Consider the following 19,464-nt stretch of genomic DNA (forward strand, 5'->3'; position numbering starts at 1 on the left):
AATTGGAGTCACCATTGTAGCTTTCAAAAAACCCTAAAACAACTTCAAAACCCTCCATCAACATTTTACATATACAGTACACTGCACGTCTATGTGTAATGTAATAACAGACACGTTCATAACAATATGTACAATATTTACCATATTTTGATCATTTTAATCAATGACTTCTTCCAGGCAGATATTTTTGTTTCCTGCACACGTCCGAATTCCGGCAACAACTGAGCGACCCTACTTCGAGAAACAAATGCGCGTGCGTCGTAATCATGGCAGAATCAATAACAGACAACGAAGATGACTATTTTTGGACAAATGAGGATTCACAACCTTATCTTCTGAAGCTGAACATACTGAGGATGAACTACTGCTTATAGGCGCAAGCAGACAGAATGGGTGAGATGTTGGAGCAGATAGAAGACAAGAAAGTGAGGTTAAAGTGTCTTTGACATAATAAATGTGGAACTTGGAGCCAAACTATATTGACATAAAAGGGGTGTTTACCCAAATAAACCGGAAACAATGTCCCAGGCCAGCTGGACAAAATGCACAACTGTCCATTGAGTGAGTCACTTTCATCTCTATCAGAACGCCATGCCTGTTAGTCCAAATACAGTACATACGCTGTCTGGCTAGCTGTATACAAACAAAACATGAAATCTGGGCTAATACTTTACAGACACTGTAATATAATTGTTTCATGTTTTTCAGTCAGTATAGATTAGTGTCTTATCACAGTGCATTACAAACTCAAATGCTGATGTGTTTCTACACTAGAAAAAGAGTTTGGCAGTGTTCGCTCTTACAATAACAATGTCTCTACAACTTGGTTATTATACAGGTTACAGGGCGTAAATGAAGTGACAATTTATATATCCAAAGTCATTTAGTGGTAGAATTGATTGCTCCCATTAGCTGCATCGCCAGTTACCTACAGCGAGCCAATTTTTACATGATAGAATGCTAAAAAAAATCTAAACCTTTAGTCGTTTTGTCTCTCATAATGATTAGGAACGACAGACAAAATTCCCCAAAAAGTTCTCCTTTAAGATGTTAGAATTTGCACGAATAAAGTGGCTTTTAATTAGAAAACATTAACAGATGAGATAATACGAGATGATGCACTGGTATAGATAATGAGTGTAATGGAAGGGGTGGGCAATATGGCAAAAAAAATGATAACGAGTAATTTTTTTCGCATGTTTTTAATCCATATTTAACAACAAATCTTGAAGTGAACGTACGTATGTTACTTTCATTTGTGTAGATGTATACTGCGCACAAAAAACAAGCCCGCGCAACTAAAAAAAAAAAAAAAAGACCCGTATTTTTTGGAGTATAAGTTGCACCTGCCGAAAATGCATAATAAAGAAGGAAGAACATATATAAGTCGCACTGGAGTATAACTTGCATTTTTTGGGGAAATGTATTTGATAAAACCCAACACCAAGAATAGACATTTGAAAGGCAATTTAAAATAAATAAAGCATAGTGAACATCAGGCTGAATAAGTGTACTTTATATGACGCATAAATAACGAACTGAGAAGGTGCCTGGTATGTTAACGTAACATATTATGGTAAGAGTCATTCAAATAAATATAACATATAGAACATGCTATACGTTTACCAAACAATCTGTCACTCCTAATTGCTAAATCCCATGAAATCTTATACATCTAGTCTTTTACGTGAATGAGCTAATTAATATATTTTGATATTTTACGGTAATGTGTTAATAATTTCACACATAAGTCGCTCCTGAGTATGAGTCGCATCCCCGGCCAAACTATGAAAAAAACTGTGACTTATAGTCCGAAAAATACGGTATGTATTCTTCCTCTGTAATGTTAAGGGCAATACACATATCATTGTAAATGTGCCTATATTACAAATTTTAATTCCATGAGAGTCTTGCGTGCTGATTTTAGAAATAAATAACACTTCACTGTACATGTGTAGACTGATTAAACATATTATAATTCTATGAGTGTTGGGTTTCAGCAGCACAGGCGTGCATGCATGCTTTAAACACTAAAGAGATTCCTAATGTTCCCAGGGTTCTGTGTACGTCTAGGCTGGTTTTAAAGATAATGTACATGTCATTGTGTGTCTAGTATATCAAAATAAGCATTATAATAATAGAGGTGTAATGCCACTAAATCAGCTGTGGCTGTTTTACAGGCTTCCGACAAAATGTGCATGACAGGAGGTTTATGCGTGTGTGTGTAGACATAAACACTTTTGAAACTACACTTGTGTGGATGGATGGTTTTAACCCCAAATGTGTTTTGAAACTACACTTGTGTGGATGGAGATGGTTTTGACTCCAATTATGCGTTATTGCAACTGTCCCTGTTTGTGTGGACATGGCCCATGGTCAACCTTTTTGACCTTGGGGTCCACGGAAATATTAACACTGAATTGGTAATATTACTTTTAATCTTACTCTCTTTAACCATATTTAATAATGATATCCAACCTCACAGTTTAACAGGATACGCCTTGTGAAATGTTATTAAAGCATGTGTTAATCACAAACATTACCAAGGCTTAAGTCAGGCTGATTACAAAAATAAGTTTTAATCAATCTTACTTTACCCTTGGAGATTTGAGATTAAACAAGTACTTCTGATTCTGAAATATACAAAATAGAGGTGGCACATTAAAACTAATGAAAAATAAATGTACATAGAATATTGCCGTGCTAAAATTAATTTTAACAAAATGTAAAGAAACTCTGTATAAAATGTAAGTGCAAATGAAAATACAGCTTCGACAAATCTTTGGGGTCGGCCACCACAGTTGATTTACTTCAAACAAGTCATAATTTGTCCGTACTACTTAGTCCAGAGCTAATCTGGATTCTGCCACATTGAGGGTAAAACTTGTTTTTTTGTTTGTTCTATGTATTGTTTACATTTATTGCTCTGTCTGGAGCATGTTATCAAAAACTGGCCGTGTGAATGTTTACAATAGAGTGCATCAAATACGGCCGCAAAATTGCCCCAATTATATTTTGATGGAATGAAATCATGTTTTATTTTAAGTTTATGAGCTGAAGAATGTTTAGAACTATATTTAAACATATTATTTTGGTTGATTTCATCAGTAAAACAACGTCCGGACTGCAAGCACTACTGTATATCCTGTCCTTTTCCAGCTCTGAGCACAATTACTATGACTGTTCAACTTATATTTTTGGGATTTTACTACCACTCCAATTATAGCAAGGAGCGCCAACAGGATAAGTGGTGAGAAAAAGGATAAACGTTTGCTGTCCATTTGCATCTTTATGGAGCATTTTACTGTAGGATAATCACCAACATAAACATAAATGCCTGATACCACCTGTTAAGACAAGAGTGCAATTGAGCTGATATGGTAGTACTGTTCATCTATCACCTGATGCATTAGAGTTAGCCACCAGAGACATACATGTTCTAGAAATGTTCAGAATAATTGTAATTTTACCTTGCATGACTTCTTGCTGGTGGCAGAGCCTGGTCTTGTGTTGTTGTTGAGCTGTGAAGAAGTGGAACTAATTTCATCCTCGTCTTCTTCTTCGTCAAAATTCATACTGCTGGAAATGCCTTTACAGACAGAAAACAAGTGTTACTGGAAAGGTGCCACATACAAGTGATGACCCCAAAAATTGTGAAAACTGAACACATTTTTTATTCAAATTTAGGCACAGAGTAATTGCACTATCAAGACTTTTGAATGTTTAGCAGCATATCAATGAAAGGGAGTTCCTTTCCACCTACTGGAGACATAGAGGTATAGCATTTGGTGTACAATATATATACAGCAGGCGTGTCAAACTCATTTTCATTGAGGGCCACATTCTCAGAGGGACACTTGTAACAGTGAATATAAACGTGTAAGGATTTGCCTCATTCTATTGCATAATTGCACGTGCATTTGAATATCATATTTTCTTTTACGCATAATTGTCATGTTCTGTGGTCTGGATTATGTTTTGTTATAGTTTTGGACTCCATTAGTTCCTGTTTTTGTGCACACTTGTTTGCTTTAGTTTCCATGATGACTCCATTAATTCCTGTTTTTGCGCTCCCTTGTTGGTCAACATGGCAACTCATTAGTTTCACCTGTCTCATTTTTTTGGACTCACGCACCTGTTTTAATCAGGAGAGACTATTTAAACCTGTCATTTTCAGTTAGTCTGCCTGGAGACATTGACATTGTTCATACTCTTGATACTCTGGATTTACTCTGTTTTTGCTCTCCTGTTGATAGTTTCACGCTGATGATCTTTTCATGCTCTGTTCATGCTGGTATTCTTGCTTTTGGTCTTCTCATGCTTCATGCCATAGTTAGCGACTTTTGTTTCTTGTCCATTGTTCGGTCTAAGATCTGTTTTCGCCTCGTGCGCCTTTTTGTTTGTTCCTTTTTTTTTGGACAAGATTAAATCATGTTTTTACCTGCAAGCCTTGAGTAGTCCGGCTGCCTTTCACCATTTGACAATGGTGAAAAAAAATCTCTGGATTTTACCGTAAAAGATTGGCGGCTCAGTCACAATAATTTTACCGTAAAATTTGCAATGGTTTTTAAAGCATTTAACTGTATTTGGAATGAAAAAACAGTACCACTGTATTTTTATGGTAAAATTCATACAACAGAGCTGCCATTTTTTACTGTAAAATCAATGTTTTTTTGTATTTTTTAGTGTATTACTGTAAATAAAATAACGGTACCAAAGTTGTTTTTACGGTAAAAAAAAATGGCAGTTCGGTTGCCAGAATTTTACCATAAAATCTACTGTCATTTTCGCAGTGTATAATTTGATGGATAAATTGCTTTGAAATCATAAGTCAAGCAGATATTTAAGTATGTTTATTTTAACAGATTTTTTAAATGTATGATATAATATTGTGTTGCATTATTAGAAATATTAAAGTTTTAAAGATATACAATTGCAGGCAGTACATGTATTTTTTTTTTTTTTTTTTTCAAAATGGAAAGAAAAAACACATTTAGTTTGAAAAAATAAACATATTATTTTCAGGTTTTTGAGAGTCATGTAAATTGACGTGGCAGGCCAGATCTGGCCCCCCAGGCCTTAAGTTTGACCAAATACATGTGATATACAGCATATAACAGAAATATAGTACATTTATGGTCATAAAGGACCCAATAGTTGAACTATTTGTCTTGTTGGTATGCATAAATAAATAAAATCACGTGACAGAAATAAAAGTTAGTGGCTGTAACAATCTCATGTCTTGGCGGGTGAACAGCACCTTTTTTGAGCATCGTCACTCTCAGGTCCTGTTTGCTCTGTGACTGAGTGCAGCTCATGACCGGCTCGCCCTCGCCCTCCTCTGCTGAAGAGTGACCTACTGTTAAGATTTGGATCTGACCGTCCTCTGACTGGCAGGCCAGGCTGTCCATCCCTGTTGAGCAACAAACAAACATCAGAATCAAAAATGGCTGTTCTATTGCTAACGCCTCGCTGTGAGAACATTGTATTATTCGATTGCATATTATTTAACTATGGCATAACTTTTGTGCTACTGTGGCAATGGAACATGTACTGTATGTTTTATATGTAAGTGTTATAGATACGTCTGCCTGAATGGGGAACTTTGCTTTGGAGAAGTTACATTGTATTGAAGTTTACACGTGCTGCACAACTGTAGGACCATGCTACTTTTCTTTTCAATCCCATGGCTTGGTTTCTCCTTTTTAAAGGACCTTCAACTTTGTGTGTTGCTTAGAGGAAGCAAGAATGGGAGGAAATAATAGCACAATGTACTTTCGTAAAACAAAAGTGCTAGGTTGATATTTTGGCTTTGTTTACATACAATGTCCACAAACAGCAGTGTGTTGCGAGAGGTTTGTCTTTGTTTTGAGTTTGATCGTTAGCTACTGTTCAAATGTCATGATGTTATTTACCATGGTGGAAATGCTCATCAAATTAGAGTATAGTTTACCAAACTCTACCAGTGGTAGAAACAAAGTATATACAATGTTACAGTAGGCAAACTGGTAATTACAGCTGCTTGGTGGGATTTTTTTTCCTCAAAGGTAAGAAGGCCAAAATTTAAAGTGAGGCTTTTATATGTTGAAGAGCACAAAGACAAAGCATCAGGCAGATTATTGAGACACACCTTATTGGAGTATAAAGGGGCAAATGGGACATTACATAATCAAATATTTGACTATTCATTAAATGCATTATTAATTATAATTACAATTAAATACATAAATGTGTTATTCAATGTGTCATTCATTTATTTAACGTAAAAGTACATATAACCAATTGCAGTATTTAGTAATTTATTTATTGAGTTCATGATTTTATTTGACGATTTGCTATGTTGATCATTTAATTGCACATTTTAAATAGTTAATAATTTATTTGTCCAAAGACATGCACCTGGAGATTGGTTGATTGGCAACACTAAATTGGCCCTAGTGTGTGAATGTGAGTGTGAATGTCGTCTGTCTATCTGTGTTGGCTCTGCGATGAGGTGGCGACTTGTCCAAGGTGTTCCACGCCTTCCGGCCGATTGTAGCTGAGATAGGCACCAGCACCCCCCGTGACCCGAAAGGGAATAAACGGTAGAAAAGGGATGGATGGATAATTTAATTCCACATTTTAAATAGTTAATGATTTATTTGTCCAAATACATGCACCTGGGGATAGGTTGATTGGCAACACTAAAATTGGCCTTAGTGTGTGAATGTGAATGTGAATGTTGTCTGTCTATCTGTGTTGGCCCTGTGATGAGGTGGCGACTTGTCCAGGGTGTACAACGCCTTCCGCCCGATTGTAGGTGAGATAGGCACCAGCACCCCCCGCGACCCCAAAGGGAATAAGCGGTAGAAAAATGGATGGATGGATGATTTATTTAATGATTAAATTGACTAATGTGTGTCAGTGCTTTATGAATGTATTTTATCAGTCAAACTCACCCATAAAACAATGATCGCTGTTGTCAGAAGCCTGGAACTTGGGAGTATTTCAAAAAATGAAAGGTTTTGAGGAGTATGTCCTTTTACACAGTTGGTGGTACATTTTAGACCTTGCAGCATATGTGGAAGCAAGAAGTGCTGACACACATCATGTAATAGTTCCACACTTTCAGACCAAGACATCGACCTGTACTCCTCCGCTTCTCTGATCAAAGTTCCATATACAAGTGGAAGTGCCGGGTAACCATTCAGGTATTTTGACAAAATCAATTCATAAAAATGCTGCCACACATATTAACTCATTAAATCTTAATATAATAAATGTAATTGTTACATAATTAATACAATTGTTAAAAAAAAATTATGAAATCATCTATCCATCCATTTTCTACCGCTTGTCCCTTTTGGGGTCGCAGGGGATGCTGGTTCGGGCGGAAGGCGGGGTACACATCATGAAATAATGAAATCAATAATTATTTAAATAATTCCACCCATCCATTTTCTACCGCTTGTCCCCTTCGGAATCACTGGGGTGGATGGAGCCTATCCCAGCTGCACTCAGGCGGAAGGCAGGATACACAAGTCGCCACCTCATCACAGGGCCAACACAGACAGACAACATTCACACTCACATTCACACGAGAGGGCCAATTTAGTGTTTTGATTGATTGATTGATTGATACTTGTATTAGTAGATTGCACAGTACAGTACATATTCTGTGCAATTGACCACTAAATGGTAACACCCCAATAAGTTTTTCAACTTGTTTAAGTCGGGGTCCACGTTAATCAATTCATGTTGCCAATCACATTTAAATAATTACACATTGAAGTGATTATTTCAGAATGTATTTATGTCCAATTTGACTCTCCATATTAGAGTGGCCATATTGCCAGATACTGTATAATGATATGGGTATGTCACAAAGCATCATATGTGCTTTTCTTTTTATTTCAACAAATATTTTAAAACGCCTCAAATCATTATAGTTCTGGTGGACTTGGGGTCATTTTTCCTGTTTTGTTAGATGTGTTGCTCCTTTGGACTTAACCCTGTTCGTTAATCCTGGTAATTCGTGTATTGTTCATCTTAAATTGTGTCGGTTTGTATCTCTTACTGGCTGGTTGTTTATCAGCCAGCTGACCTTTGTGTTTCCCCTTCCTCTCCTTCTTGTCACTGCCTGTTTGAGGAGTGGAGCTGGCAGACGCTCTGCCCTTCTTTGCAGAGCGAGGCGGCTGTGGGTCGGGTTTAACCTTCACCTCCTCCTGCTTGGCTTCTTGCACTAAACAGGGACGAAAATAGCCAATAACACAAACAAGAGCTGTCAGATAGGATGCATGTTAAATGTGTCAGACTTTCTACTCCACACGATTAATACAAATATCAAAGCACACAGCTCAACAAAGCGGCTGTAGAGCGCAACTATAGCAATGGAAATGTAAAATATTATATAGCTGTAAGTACTTGAAATTCTAATTAAGACCATACAAATAGAGCGACAGCGTTATTAAAAAGTGAATGAATGTCAGAAAATTCATCTGACTTTTGTTGGCGCGGATAAGATTATTATTCCCTGAATATTAACTTGCTGTGCGACATATCGCAAATAAATTTCATCCTGGCTCGGCTGAGAGAGTGACAGCTCATGAACCTCAGCTCAGAGGTAAAGATTAGATTTGTCCTGTGATACCTGTGTATCGACACAGTTTCAACAAAGGAGCAAAGAGATTTGCAGCTGAGACTGATTTCAAATGAAATGCTTGGTAGCTGTAGTTGTACCTTTGGTACTTGATCTATGCAGCTTTGCAACATGTACTGTACGGTGTTCGCACAAGAACATGAACAAAAAGTTAGTTTGGTCCAAAAATGAGCCCGGAGATCGGTAGGTCGCGAGTTCAAACCCCGGCCGAGTCATACCAAAGACTAAAAAAATGTGTTCCATTATCTCTCTGCTTGATACTCAGCATAAAGGGTTGGAATTTGGGGGTGAAATCACCAAAAATCGTTCCCGGGCGCGGCCACTGCTGCTGCCCATTGCTCCCCTCACCTCCCAGGGGGTGAAGAAGGGAGTGGGTCAAATGCAGAGGACAAAATTTCATTGGTACCATCATTGGTAATTTAACTTGAATTTTTAACTTTAGCATGGAGGAAAATCCATTCCCCAATGCAGAGGTGGGTAGTAACGCGTTACATTTAATGAAGTACCTTTTTTTTTTTTAAATGTACTTGTCAGAGTAGTTTAAATGTAACATACTTTTTACAAACCCCGTTTCCAAATGAGTTAGGAAATTGTGTTAGATGTAAATATTAACGGAATACAATTATTTGCAAATCATTTTCAACCCATATTCTGTTGAATATGCCACAAAGACAACATATTTGATGTTCAAACCGATTAACATTTTTTTTTTTGCAAATAATCATAAACTTTAGAATTTGATGCCAGCAACACGTGACAAAGAAGTTGGGAAAGGTGGCAATAAATACTGATAAAGTTGAGAAATTCTCATCAAACACTTACTACTTGTTAAGCTGGATAAACCTGTTTGGATCAGGCCCGCGGGCCGTACTATTGACACCCTTGATCTACAATGTAGACTGTACCTTGAGCGATATCTACACTGTAAAGGTATTCCAAACAATAATCAATAAGGTCCTATACTCACCCTGGTAAATGGTGCTGCTGTTACTGCTGAGGTAGGATTCCACCAACGGAGCCTGCTCCTCACTCTGTTTGGTACGCCGTGTGCGAGATCGTCCATCCACATTGGACTGGACCATCAGTGGTTCCTGACGCTTCTTCTTCTGCTTCTGCTCAAGAAGTACTCGCTGTGCAAAGTGGACACACACAGAACTAAAGGTTGCATTTAACAGTCCCTCCAGGATTTTGCTGGCTTTTTTGGTGATTTCTGTGGCGTAAAATACATGAATTTGCGGCAGCTATTACAGTAAGTTGAGGCAAAAAAATATCAAAACTTGTGATTTTAATGAAATTGCTATCGATGTTTTAATTGTTCCTTGTAAACTTAACTTCAAAAAGCATAAGACTGCATTTCAAACTGGAAAACATATACTGTATTGATGTTTTTATACCAGAGACTTAAAAGTAGACGCTAAATTAGATGGCTGTAAAAGCACATACTCAGAGCTCATTGTCAGATTACTCTACTGTTTGGATTAATTATCCATCCATCCATTTTCTACTGCTTGTCAGCTGCATTCGGGGGAAGGGGGCGTACACCCTGGACAGGTCGCTACCTCATCACAGGGCCAACACAGATAGACAGACAACATTCACACTCACATTCACACACTAGGGCCAAGTTAGTGTTGCCAATCAACCAGTGACGTGCGGTCAGGGGAGGCAGTGCCTCACCTGTGATCATGCAAAGAAATAAAATATGTAATGATAAAATAATTGTAATTGTTAGTTTTTCATTTTCATTTAGCTTCACCAATTTGATTCTTTGTTCTTCAAAATCGCAGAATTTTCGCAATCCCTCGTAAACTTCTCTGTCTGCCGTGCGGCCAAAGCGCCTTCTTGTCTGGTGTGTTGCTGAGCGTTCAAAACGGCAGAAAAAAAAAGTCTGAGGTGAGGCAAACAGTTCTCGTGTCTCACGATGGGGGCGATCATGATCAGAGACATACGGTGGCGTAAGCGGGTCAAGTGCCGCAGTGAATAACATGTTTTGTGTGTTGGTTGAGCCATCAAAACGGCAGAGAAAAAAGTCTGAGGTGAGGCAAACAGTTCTCGTGCCTCACGATAGGGGCGGGGCGCTCATTATCCCAGACATTCGTTGGCCTTTAGCGAATAAGTGCCACAGCGACTTATTTTTCCGTCTCGTGCACCCCGACTTTCAAAATGGATGACTAAATTTCTGCACTTAAACGGTTTTGTAAAGTGGACTTTCAAGTGAAGCAGAAGATAATTACTAAAGGAAGACCAACGCCGGAGCTGAATGGTTTGTTTCAATCAGCAGGACGGAAATTTACTCGCTCTTTTCCAAACTGACTTTTTTAAACCTGTGGAACTGTTTGGACTCAAATGGGAAGCCTCACCAAACATGAGCGGTTGGCCGCTCATATTCAAAGCTAGATTGCGCTAAAAACGTTTGGGATGACGATGAAAGACTTGGCCTTGGATGAAAAGTGGCAACTCAACATCAGGGTCCACAATGCTAAGGTAAAAGAGAACCGAGAGATTTTAAATGAGTCATCAATGCGACCTGCTTCCTCGCTAGTATAGCTCGGTTGGTAGAGCGGCTGTGTCAGCAACTTGAGGGTTGCAGGTTCGATTCCCGCTTCCGCCATCCTAGTCACTGCCGTTGTGTCTTTGGGCAAGACACTTTACCCACCTGCTCCCAGTCCCACCCACACTGGTTTAAATGTAACTTAGATATTGGGTTTCACTATGTAAAGCGCTTTGAGTCACTAGAGAAAAGCGCTATATAAATATAATTCACACTTCACTAAACAGCAGATAGCATTTCGTGGAAATGATGAGAGTAGGAGCTCTGCTAATCGTTTCCATATGACTTGGGAAATAGTGTTAGATGTAAATATAAATGGAATACAATGATTATCAAATTTTCAACCTATTGATTTTTAAATCATTTTCAACCTATATTCAGTTGAATATGCTATAAAGAAAACATATTTGATGTTCAAACTGATAAACATTTTTTTTTTTTGCAAATAATCATTAACTTTAGAATTTGATGCCAGCAACACGTGACAAAGAAGTTGGGAAAGATGGCAATGAATACTGATAAAGTTGAGGAATGCTCATCAAACACTTATTTGGAACATCCCACAGGTTTGCAGGCTAATTGGGAACAGGTGGGTGCCATGATTGGCTATAAAAACAGCGTCCCAAAAAATGCTCAGTTTTCACAAGAAAGGATGGGGCGAGGTACACTTCTTTGTCCCCAAATGCGTGAGCAAATAGTCAGTTTAAGAACAACGTTTCTCAAAGTGCTATTGCAAGAAATTTAGGGATTTCTACATCTACGGTCCATAATATCCTCAAAAGGTTCAGAGAATCTGGAGAAATCACTCCACGTAAGCGGCATGGCCGGAAACAGACATTGAATGACCGTGACCTTCGATCCCTCAGACGGCACTGTATCAAAAACCGACATCAATCTCTAAAGGATATCACCACATGGGCTCAGGAACACTTCAGAAAACCACTGTAACTAAATACAGTTCGTCGCTACATCTGTAAGTGCAAGCTAAAGCTCTACTATGCAAAGCGAAAGCCATTTATCAACAACATCCAGAAACGCCGCCTGCTTCTCTGGGCCCGTGATCATCTAAGATGGTCTGATGCAAAGTGGAAAAGTGTTCTGTGGTCTGACAAGTCCACATTTCAAATTGTTTTTGGAAATATTCGATATTGTGTCATCCGGACCAAAGGGAAGCGAACCATCCAGACTGTTATTGACGCAAAGTTCCAAAGCCAGCATTTGTGATAGTATGGGGGTGCATTAGTGCCAAAGGCATGGGTAACTTACACATCTGTGAAGGTACCATTAATGCTAAAGGTACATACAGGTTTTGGAACAACATATGCTGCCATCTAAGCACCGTCTTTTTCATGGACGCCCCTGCTTATTTCAGCAAGACAATGCCAAGCCACATTCAGCACATGTTACAACAGCGTGGCTTCGTAAAAAAAAAAAAGTGCGGTACTTGCCTGGCCTGCCTGCAGTCTACACGTGTCTCCTATCGAAAATTTGTGGTGCATTATGAAGTGTAAAATACGACAGCGGAGATCCCGGACTGTTGAACGACTGAAGCTCTACATAAAACAAGAAAGGGAAAGAATTCTACTTTCAAAGCTTTAACAATTAGTTTCCTCAGTTCCCAAACGTTTATTGAGTGTTGTTAAAAGAAAAGGGGATGTAACACAGTGGTGAACATGTCCTTTCCCAACTACTTTGGCATGTGTTTCAGCCATGAAATTGTAAGTTAATTATTATTTGCAAAAAAAAAATAAAGTTTATGAGTTTGAACATCAAATATCTTGTCTTTGTAGTGCATTCAACCTAATATGGGTTGAAAAGGATTTGCAAATCATTGTATTCCGTTTATATTTACATCTAACACAATTTCACAACTCATATGGAAACAGGGTTTGTATGTTGAACTCTTAAAAGACTTTTAAAACTGAAAGAAGTGAAGAATATTTTTATCCAGAAGGACCGGCGCATGGACTTCATATATAAGTAAAGGTGAGATGGCGATAACAATATTTTTGTTTCGTTTTTAATGAAATGCACATTTTGTGGGCGACAGTGTGTATGTGTAAAGAAGGCAGAAATGAAACAAAACCCATAAACTGCTGCCAATCAAATGGCCAATAATCTGCACAGAGCGCATACTGTATATTTGTAAATCTGATTCTGATTACGTCAGTGCCTCACTAGCTATAAACCTCAGCGCACGTCACTGCAATCAACCTATCCCCAGGTGCATGTCTTTGGAAGTGGGAGGAAGCCGGAGTACCCGGAGGGAACCCACGCAGTCACGGAGAGAACATGCAAACTCCACACAGAAAGATCCCGAGCCCAGTATTGAACGTAGGACTACTCAGGACCTTCGTATTGTAAGGCACATGCAGTAACCCCTGACCCACCGTGCTGCCTAGATTAATTATAAGTAGTAATAGTAATATTTATAATGCTACCAAAGGCCTTCTTATCATCCAAGATGCAGATATTCTTGGTGTATATGTTTACTGTTTTAAATCATTATAAATGTTCTTTATTATTTACCTCTGTACATTAAAATCATTTGTGAACTGTTGAGAGTGAATTGTAAATGTTTCAATTTATTTATTTTTTGGTAAATGAGAGGATGATCAGGGATTATCATCGGTCATGTAGATCGACTGCGTTTACCATGTCTTTTCAGGAGAGAAACATCTCTTACACAAAAAACTGTGTCTGCACACACAATTCTTTCACCAATCTCTGCCATGTAAATGGAGCTTATACTACGTTAGCATTGTAAATGAAAATACTGTATGTTCTTAATTGTCTCACCCAGAATAAAGAAAGCTTACCGGTAAATAAATCAATCAATGTATCAATAAAATACATAATTCCATGTAACTGTTGCTACAGTAAATGTTTATATACAAACCCCGTTTCCATATGAGTTGGGAAATTGTGTTAGATGTAAATATAAACGGAATACAATGATTTGCAAATCCTTTTCAACCCATATTCAGTTGAATATGCTACAAAGACAACATATTTGATGTTCAAACTGATAAACTTTTTTTGTTGCAAATAATCATTAACTTTAGAATTCGATGCCAGCAACACGTGACACAGAAGTTGGGAAAGGTGGCAATAAATACTGATAAAGTTGAGGAATGCTCATCAAACACTTATATGGAACATCACACAAGTGTGCAGGCTAATTGGGAACAGGTGGGTGCCATGATTGGGTATAAAAGCAGATTCCATGAAATGCTAAGTAATTCACAAACAGGATGCAAAACAATAACAGTGCAATACCTTTTCATAACATGGTCACTACTGTCTAGTTTCTCTTGTTATATTCTTATTTTACTGTTATATTTTTATTCTCATTGTTTATTTTTATTCTTATTGTAATATTTTTCTATTTTGTTTCCATTTATACCCTCATTATTTACTTTTTACTTTTTAAATTCGATCTCAATTTATGTACACTGCTGCTGGAATTGTAATTTTCCTGAGGGAACTCTCCTGAAGGAATCAATAAAGTACTATCTATCCATCTATCTATTACCCTGAAGGTTTTGTGCCGTAGACATGAATCGGAAATACGTCCAAGGTACGCGGGAGGACGACAATTGTGTTGTTTTAGAAACAAAAACGTCATATATTATTATACCATGCTGGTCCTACATTGTCTGCACAGGTATATAGTTGACATGTGCCTTTGAATGCCGCTCAGTCAAAGTCCGATTGGCGAAAATATGCGGTAATTTTGTGGGTGTTGGACAAAGTTGCAACGCCGCTCATGATTTGCAGGGATTTGTTGAATTTGTGTGAATTGACACAATTCTTGGAAGGACTGATTAAAAAGTGTCTGTTTGCAACTTGATCAGTTATAACAAAAAATATAGCAACATCACTTGCTATAATATAATACTATTGGTGGTTTAAAAGAACAGAGACAATTAATACAAGTCTATATTTGTCGCAACTACAAGTTAAACTTTGTATGACAATCAGCACAGACCAAATGAAATGTTGGCGTAGTTCTTTTTTCTCCATGGAAACTGTGGGTTTATTCAGTGCAGGTCACACTGCTAAAACCACTTTCACGTAAGGTTGGAGAACGACATTCATCACCGATATGCACATTTTTAAGCCAGAGTTCATGAAATATTGAAAGCTTTTATTAATAGAGCATTCAGTGAGCAGTGCATGAGAGTGCTCCTAACACAACGCCGTTGTCAAGGTTTGCTCTATACAGCTTCAGTTTCCTGGAAGACTCGGAAATGTCATGCTACAATGAACCATTTATCCAAATCTTGGGTCTTCTCTATCAGTAAGTCAATTGACCAATACACCTTGAAAGTCGTGCATTATTTAAAATTCAAGGTCTTAAAATGTGCTTGAATTTGGATAAAAGAGTTTGAAGAATTACAAGAGAGTAGCAGCACACTGACATCGCTCAGCATGTAAAACACTGTTTGCCCGAATACTGTAGGATACACACAATAAAAATACACACATTTTCAATGAATATATGTGGTTGTTGTTGTTACTGTTGCAGTCAGGAGTGATTGCAAGGTTTAAAAAATGTAGATATACAAAATAGAGTGACTATATCATCTCGAACAGTGGTTCTCAAATGGGGGTACACGTATCCCTGGGGGTACTTGAAGGTATGCCAAGGGGTACGTGAGATTTTTTTTAAATATTCTAAAAACAACAACAATTCAAAAATCTTTTCTAAATATATTTATTGAATAATACTTCAACAAAATATAAACGTAAGTTCATAAACTGTGAAAAGAAATGCAACAATGTAATATTCAGGGTGCAGTTAGATTTTTTTGTGGACATGTTCCATAAATATTGATATTAAAGATTTCTTTTTTGTGAAAAAAAGTTTAGAAATAAGTTCATGAATCCAAATGGATCTCTATTACAATCCCCAAAGAGGGCACTTTAAGTTGATTAATTCTATGTGTAGGAATCTTTACTCATAATTGAAACACTTGCTTATTTTTCAACAATTTTGTAGTTATTTTTTTATCTTTTTTTCCAAATAGTTCAAGAAAGACCACTACAAATGAGCAATATTTTGCACTGTTATACAATTTAATAAATCAGAAACTGATGACATAGTGCTGTATTTTACTTCGTTATCTCTTTTTTTCAACAAAAAATGCTTTGCTCTGATTAGGGGGTACTTGAATTCAAAAAAATGTCAAAGGGAGTACATCACTGAAAAAAGGTTCAGAATCACTGATCTAGAACACAGGTGTTAAACTCTAGGCCAAGGGGCCAGATCTGTTCCGCCACATCATTTCATGTGACTCGCCACTTCATTTATGGCTGGAAATAATAAAGCACTCAAATGTATTTGTTTTTTAAATTCTGAAAGAAAAACATATTGTATGCAACTGCACATGTTCACCAGTCTAAAATGATCTGATCACAGAACTAGATGTTGCAAGCATTTATGGTTTTTGATTGTCAAAAATAAACACTTAAATATCTGTGTCTTGCCTTGATTTACTATTTCAGAGCAACTTAATGATCAATCTGTTAGTAGAACATATATTAATCAAAATCAGTTACCAATGCACATTGTGTAACGAAGCTGCTATACCTTTATATTCACTGTTACATGCGGCCCTCTGATGGCAGCCATAATTGCGATGTGGCCCTCAATTAAAATGACTTTGACACCCATGATCTAGATGATCCAGGTTTTGTCTTAAATCATTATTGAAATTAATGTGTTAGTAATGTTTGTCATATTTATTTACAAATGCGCAATCCAATGGTATCAATACAAGAGGGGTGTCCCAAATGCAGGTATTAGAACAATATATTTAATATTCTGATTGTAGTCTGCATCGGTGTACATCTGCACTGCATCAAACTGAGAACTCTTTCTATTTCTAAAATATTTTGCTCTTCTCTAGGTCACCAAACTACACAAATGGTATCTATGCTCATCTTAATTTGTCATGATCCGTGATCGGGATCAGGGTTTGTGTTTTTGGTTAGTTTTGGACTCCTCTAGTTCCTGTTTGTGCACCTCTGAGTTTGTTACCATGGCTACTTATTATTTTCACCTGCCTCTTGTGTTCGGGACGCTCACCTGTTGCTCATCAGAGGCATTATTTAAGCCTGCCTTTGCCGGTCACTTGTCCTGGCTGCTTTGTTTGGGTCACAGCTCCTGTTACGTAAGTTTTGCTTGTCTAAGAGCCCATGCTAAGCGTTTAGCTTCAAGTGCGATCGGCACCTTGTTCCGTCGGTTTGTTTTCTGTTTTTGTACCTCTTTGAGTTTTTTTCAAACTTAAATCATGTTTCCTACCTGCAAGTCCTGTCCGGAGTCGTCCGTTTGCATCCCCGGAGAACGAACCGCGAGGTAAGCTGCAACCCCGCCGTAACAAAATTAGTCCTATACACGATATTTTACACAAAATGAATTTTGTTTTCAAAGAGCTGTCACCTATTGTTATAACAAAACCTGGGTGTAATACATCTTTAAAACGCCTGAGATTTCCAGGATAAAATTATTACTGCAAGATCAGTGAATGAGGATCGAACAAAGTCCCGATCCGATTCTTTGACAATATAGTAAAAATGTTTTATAGCAAATACTTAAAGTACTTAAAGTAAACGCAATAACACATTTTTATAAAGTTTATCTTTGAAATTTTGAATTTGCTAGAATATTCAGTAAATCAGATAATGCTTAAATGTGTGTTGTTGAATGCCACATACAATCTTTTTAACAAATAAAGTGGTGAGTGCACAATAACTAAACCATAACAAAAAATGACTATTAAATGCCATTCATATAATTTGGGTTTGGTCTTTAAAGGGGAACTCCACAATCATTATGAGAAACATGAATTCAAAAGGTTGTTTTTTTTTTGCATTCTAACTCATAATAATCAGCTCTTTTTATGTGGCTAGCAATGTGCTAATTGGGACCAATCGATTCTCCCTTTAAATCACTTTAAAAAGGATTCTAAAAACCGCCAACAATACATAATGTACGTTCTATAACCTGTATAATAACAAAGCTGTAGGGACATTGTTATTGCAAGAGCGAACATTGAGGAAGTATTTTTCTAGCGCACTCACACAACGGCTTGCTACGGCATTGGCCGTAAATTTGCTACAGCAAGCGGTAAGGCTAGCAACTGCGTCAACAGCTGAATGGCTTCTAAGTTTGTAATTCACAACACAATGTGTGTCACACCTGGGTGAAGTCTTGTCTGGGTTTTGTCTGGTGTCATGTTGTCTTGTCAGTTCCTGTTTTATTTTGAAAGGTTAACTCTCCCTCTCCTTTCAGATGACTTGCCCTTCCTCCTGTTTCACTGGTCTGATGTCTCTCCTGATTGCCTGATTGTGCCCACTTGTGTCACACTCCGTCATGTGTATAAATGTCTCGTCTTCCTCTTGTCTTGTGCCAGAGTGTCTTGTTACTTCATGTGCGTACCTCCTTGCCATAGCATTGTCCACAGCCACGTTTCTTGTATCTTTTTTGGATCCACGGGAGTATTTTGATTTGTAAGTTTTATCAGGTAAGAATATCTTGGTAGTATCGCCTCGGTTGGAGCGACTTTTGTTATACTAAGTAGTTTTTTGTTCAAAGCCCCCTTTTCCCTCCGTAGACAGAGCGTTTTGTGTTACTGATATTTTTGTTAGTTTAGAGCTCAGGTCGGTTGTGTTTTTATAGCCTGTTTTGTTTCTCCCATTTTGGACCCCTTCCCTAGTTCAAATAAATATATTGTCTATAAATCCTGCATCTGTGTTCAGAGTCCTGTTCTGGTCGTGACAATGTGATAGGACACTAATGTGTACTGACTGAAAAACATGAACAACATGTCATGTTTAGCTTGTACACAGCGAGATGTGCTGCATGTATCATGATCAATATTATAGTGACTTACTCGATAGACAGTTGTCTGTTTGGCCTAGTTGGCCACGGACTTAACCAATCACCACACAGTGACCAAGTCAGGATCACCTCACTCTCTCGGCTTCTGTCTGCTCCAACATTTCACCCTGTCTTCATTCTTGCTTCTATAAGCAGCAGTTCATCCTCTGTTCTTTCAGGTTCGAAAAGATAACGTTGTGAATCCTCATTTATCCAAAATTAGTGGACGTTGTTGTCTGTTACCAAGTCTGCCATGATTAGAACACACACAAGCCTTTGTTGCCTTAAGTCAGAAGTGTGCTGGAAGCGTAAATAAAAGTTCCGGAAATGCTTAAAATGATCAAAAAACAGTAAATATTGTACATATTACATATTGTTATGAACTTG

At 37.7% G+C, this 19,464-nt stretch overlaps 1 protein-coding gene across 3 annotated transcripts in view; it reads right to left on the reverse strand.

Moving 5' to 3' along the window:
• Window positions 1-19,464, reverse strand: part of tub (TUB bipartite transcription factor) — a 200,456-nt gene that overhangs the window by 42,161 nt on the left and 138,831 nt on the right. For 2 of the 3 annotated variants that reach the window (XM_061883431.1, XM_061883449.1), the window contains exons 3-6: window positions 9,606-9,768; window positions 8,057-8,221; window positions 5,261-5,413; window positions 3,471-3,589 (exon numbers count right to left, since the gene is read on the reverse strand). In XM_061883431.1, the coding sequence (XP_061739415.1) occupies window positions 3,471-3,589; window positions 5,261-5,413; window positions 8,057-8,221; window positions 9,606-9,768 (600 nt within the window). The remainder of the gene's footprint in view (window positions 1-3,470; window positions 3,590-5,260; window positions 5,414-8,056; window positions 8,222-9,605; window positions 9,769-19,464) is intronic. The other variant, XM_061883439.1, reaches the window with a different exon arrangement.

The sequence above is a fragment of the Nerophis ophidion genome, linkage group LG02, assembly GCF_033978795.1.
Source record: "Nerophis ophidion isolate RoL-2023_Sa linkage group LG02, RoL_Noph_v1.0, whole genome shotgun sequence".
Taxonomy (NCBI): domain Eukaryota; kingdom Metazoa; phylum Chordata; class Actinopteri; order Syngnathiformes; family Syngnathidae; genus Nerophis; species Nerophis ophidion.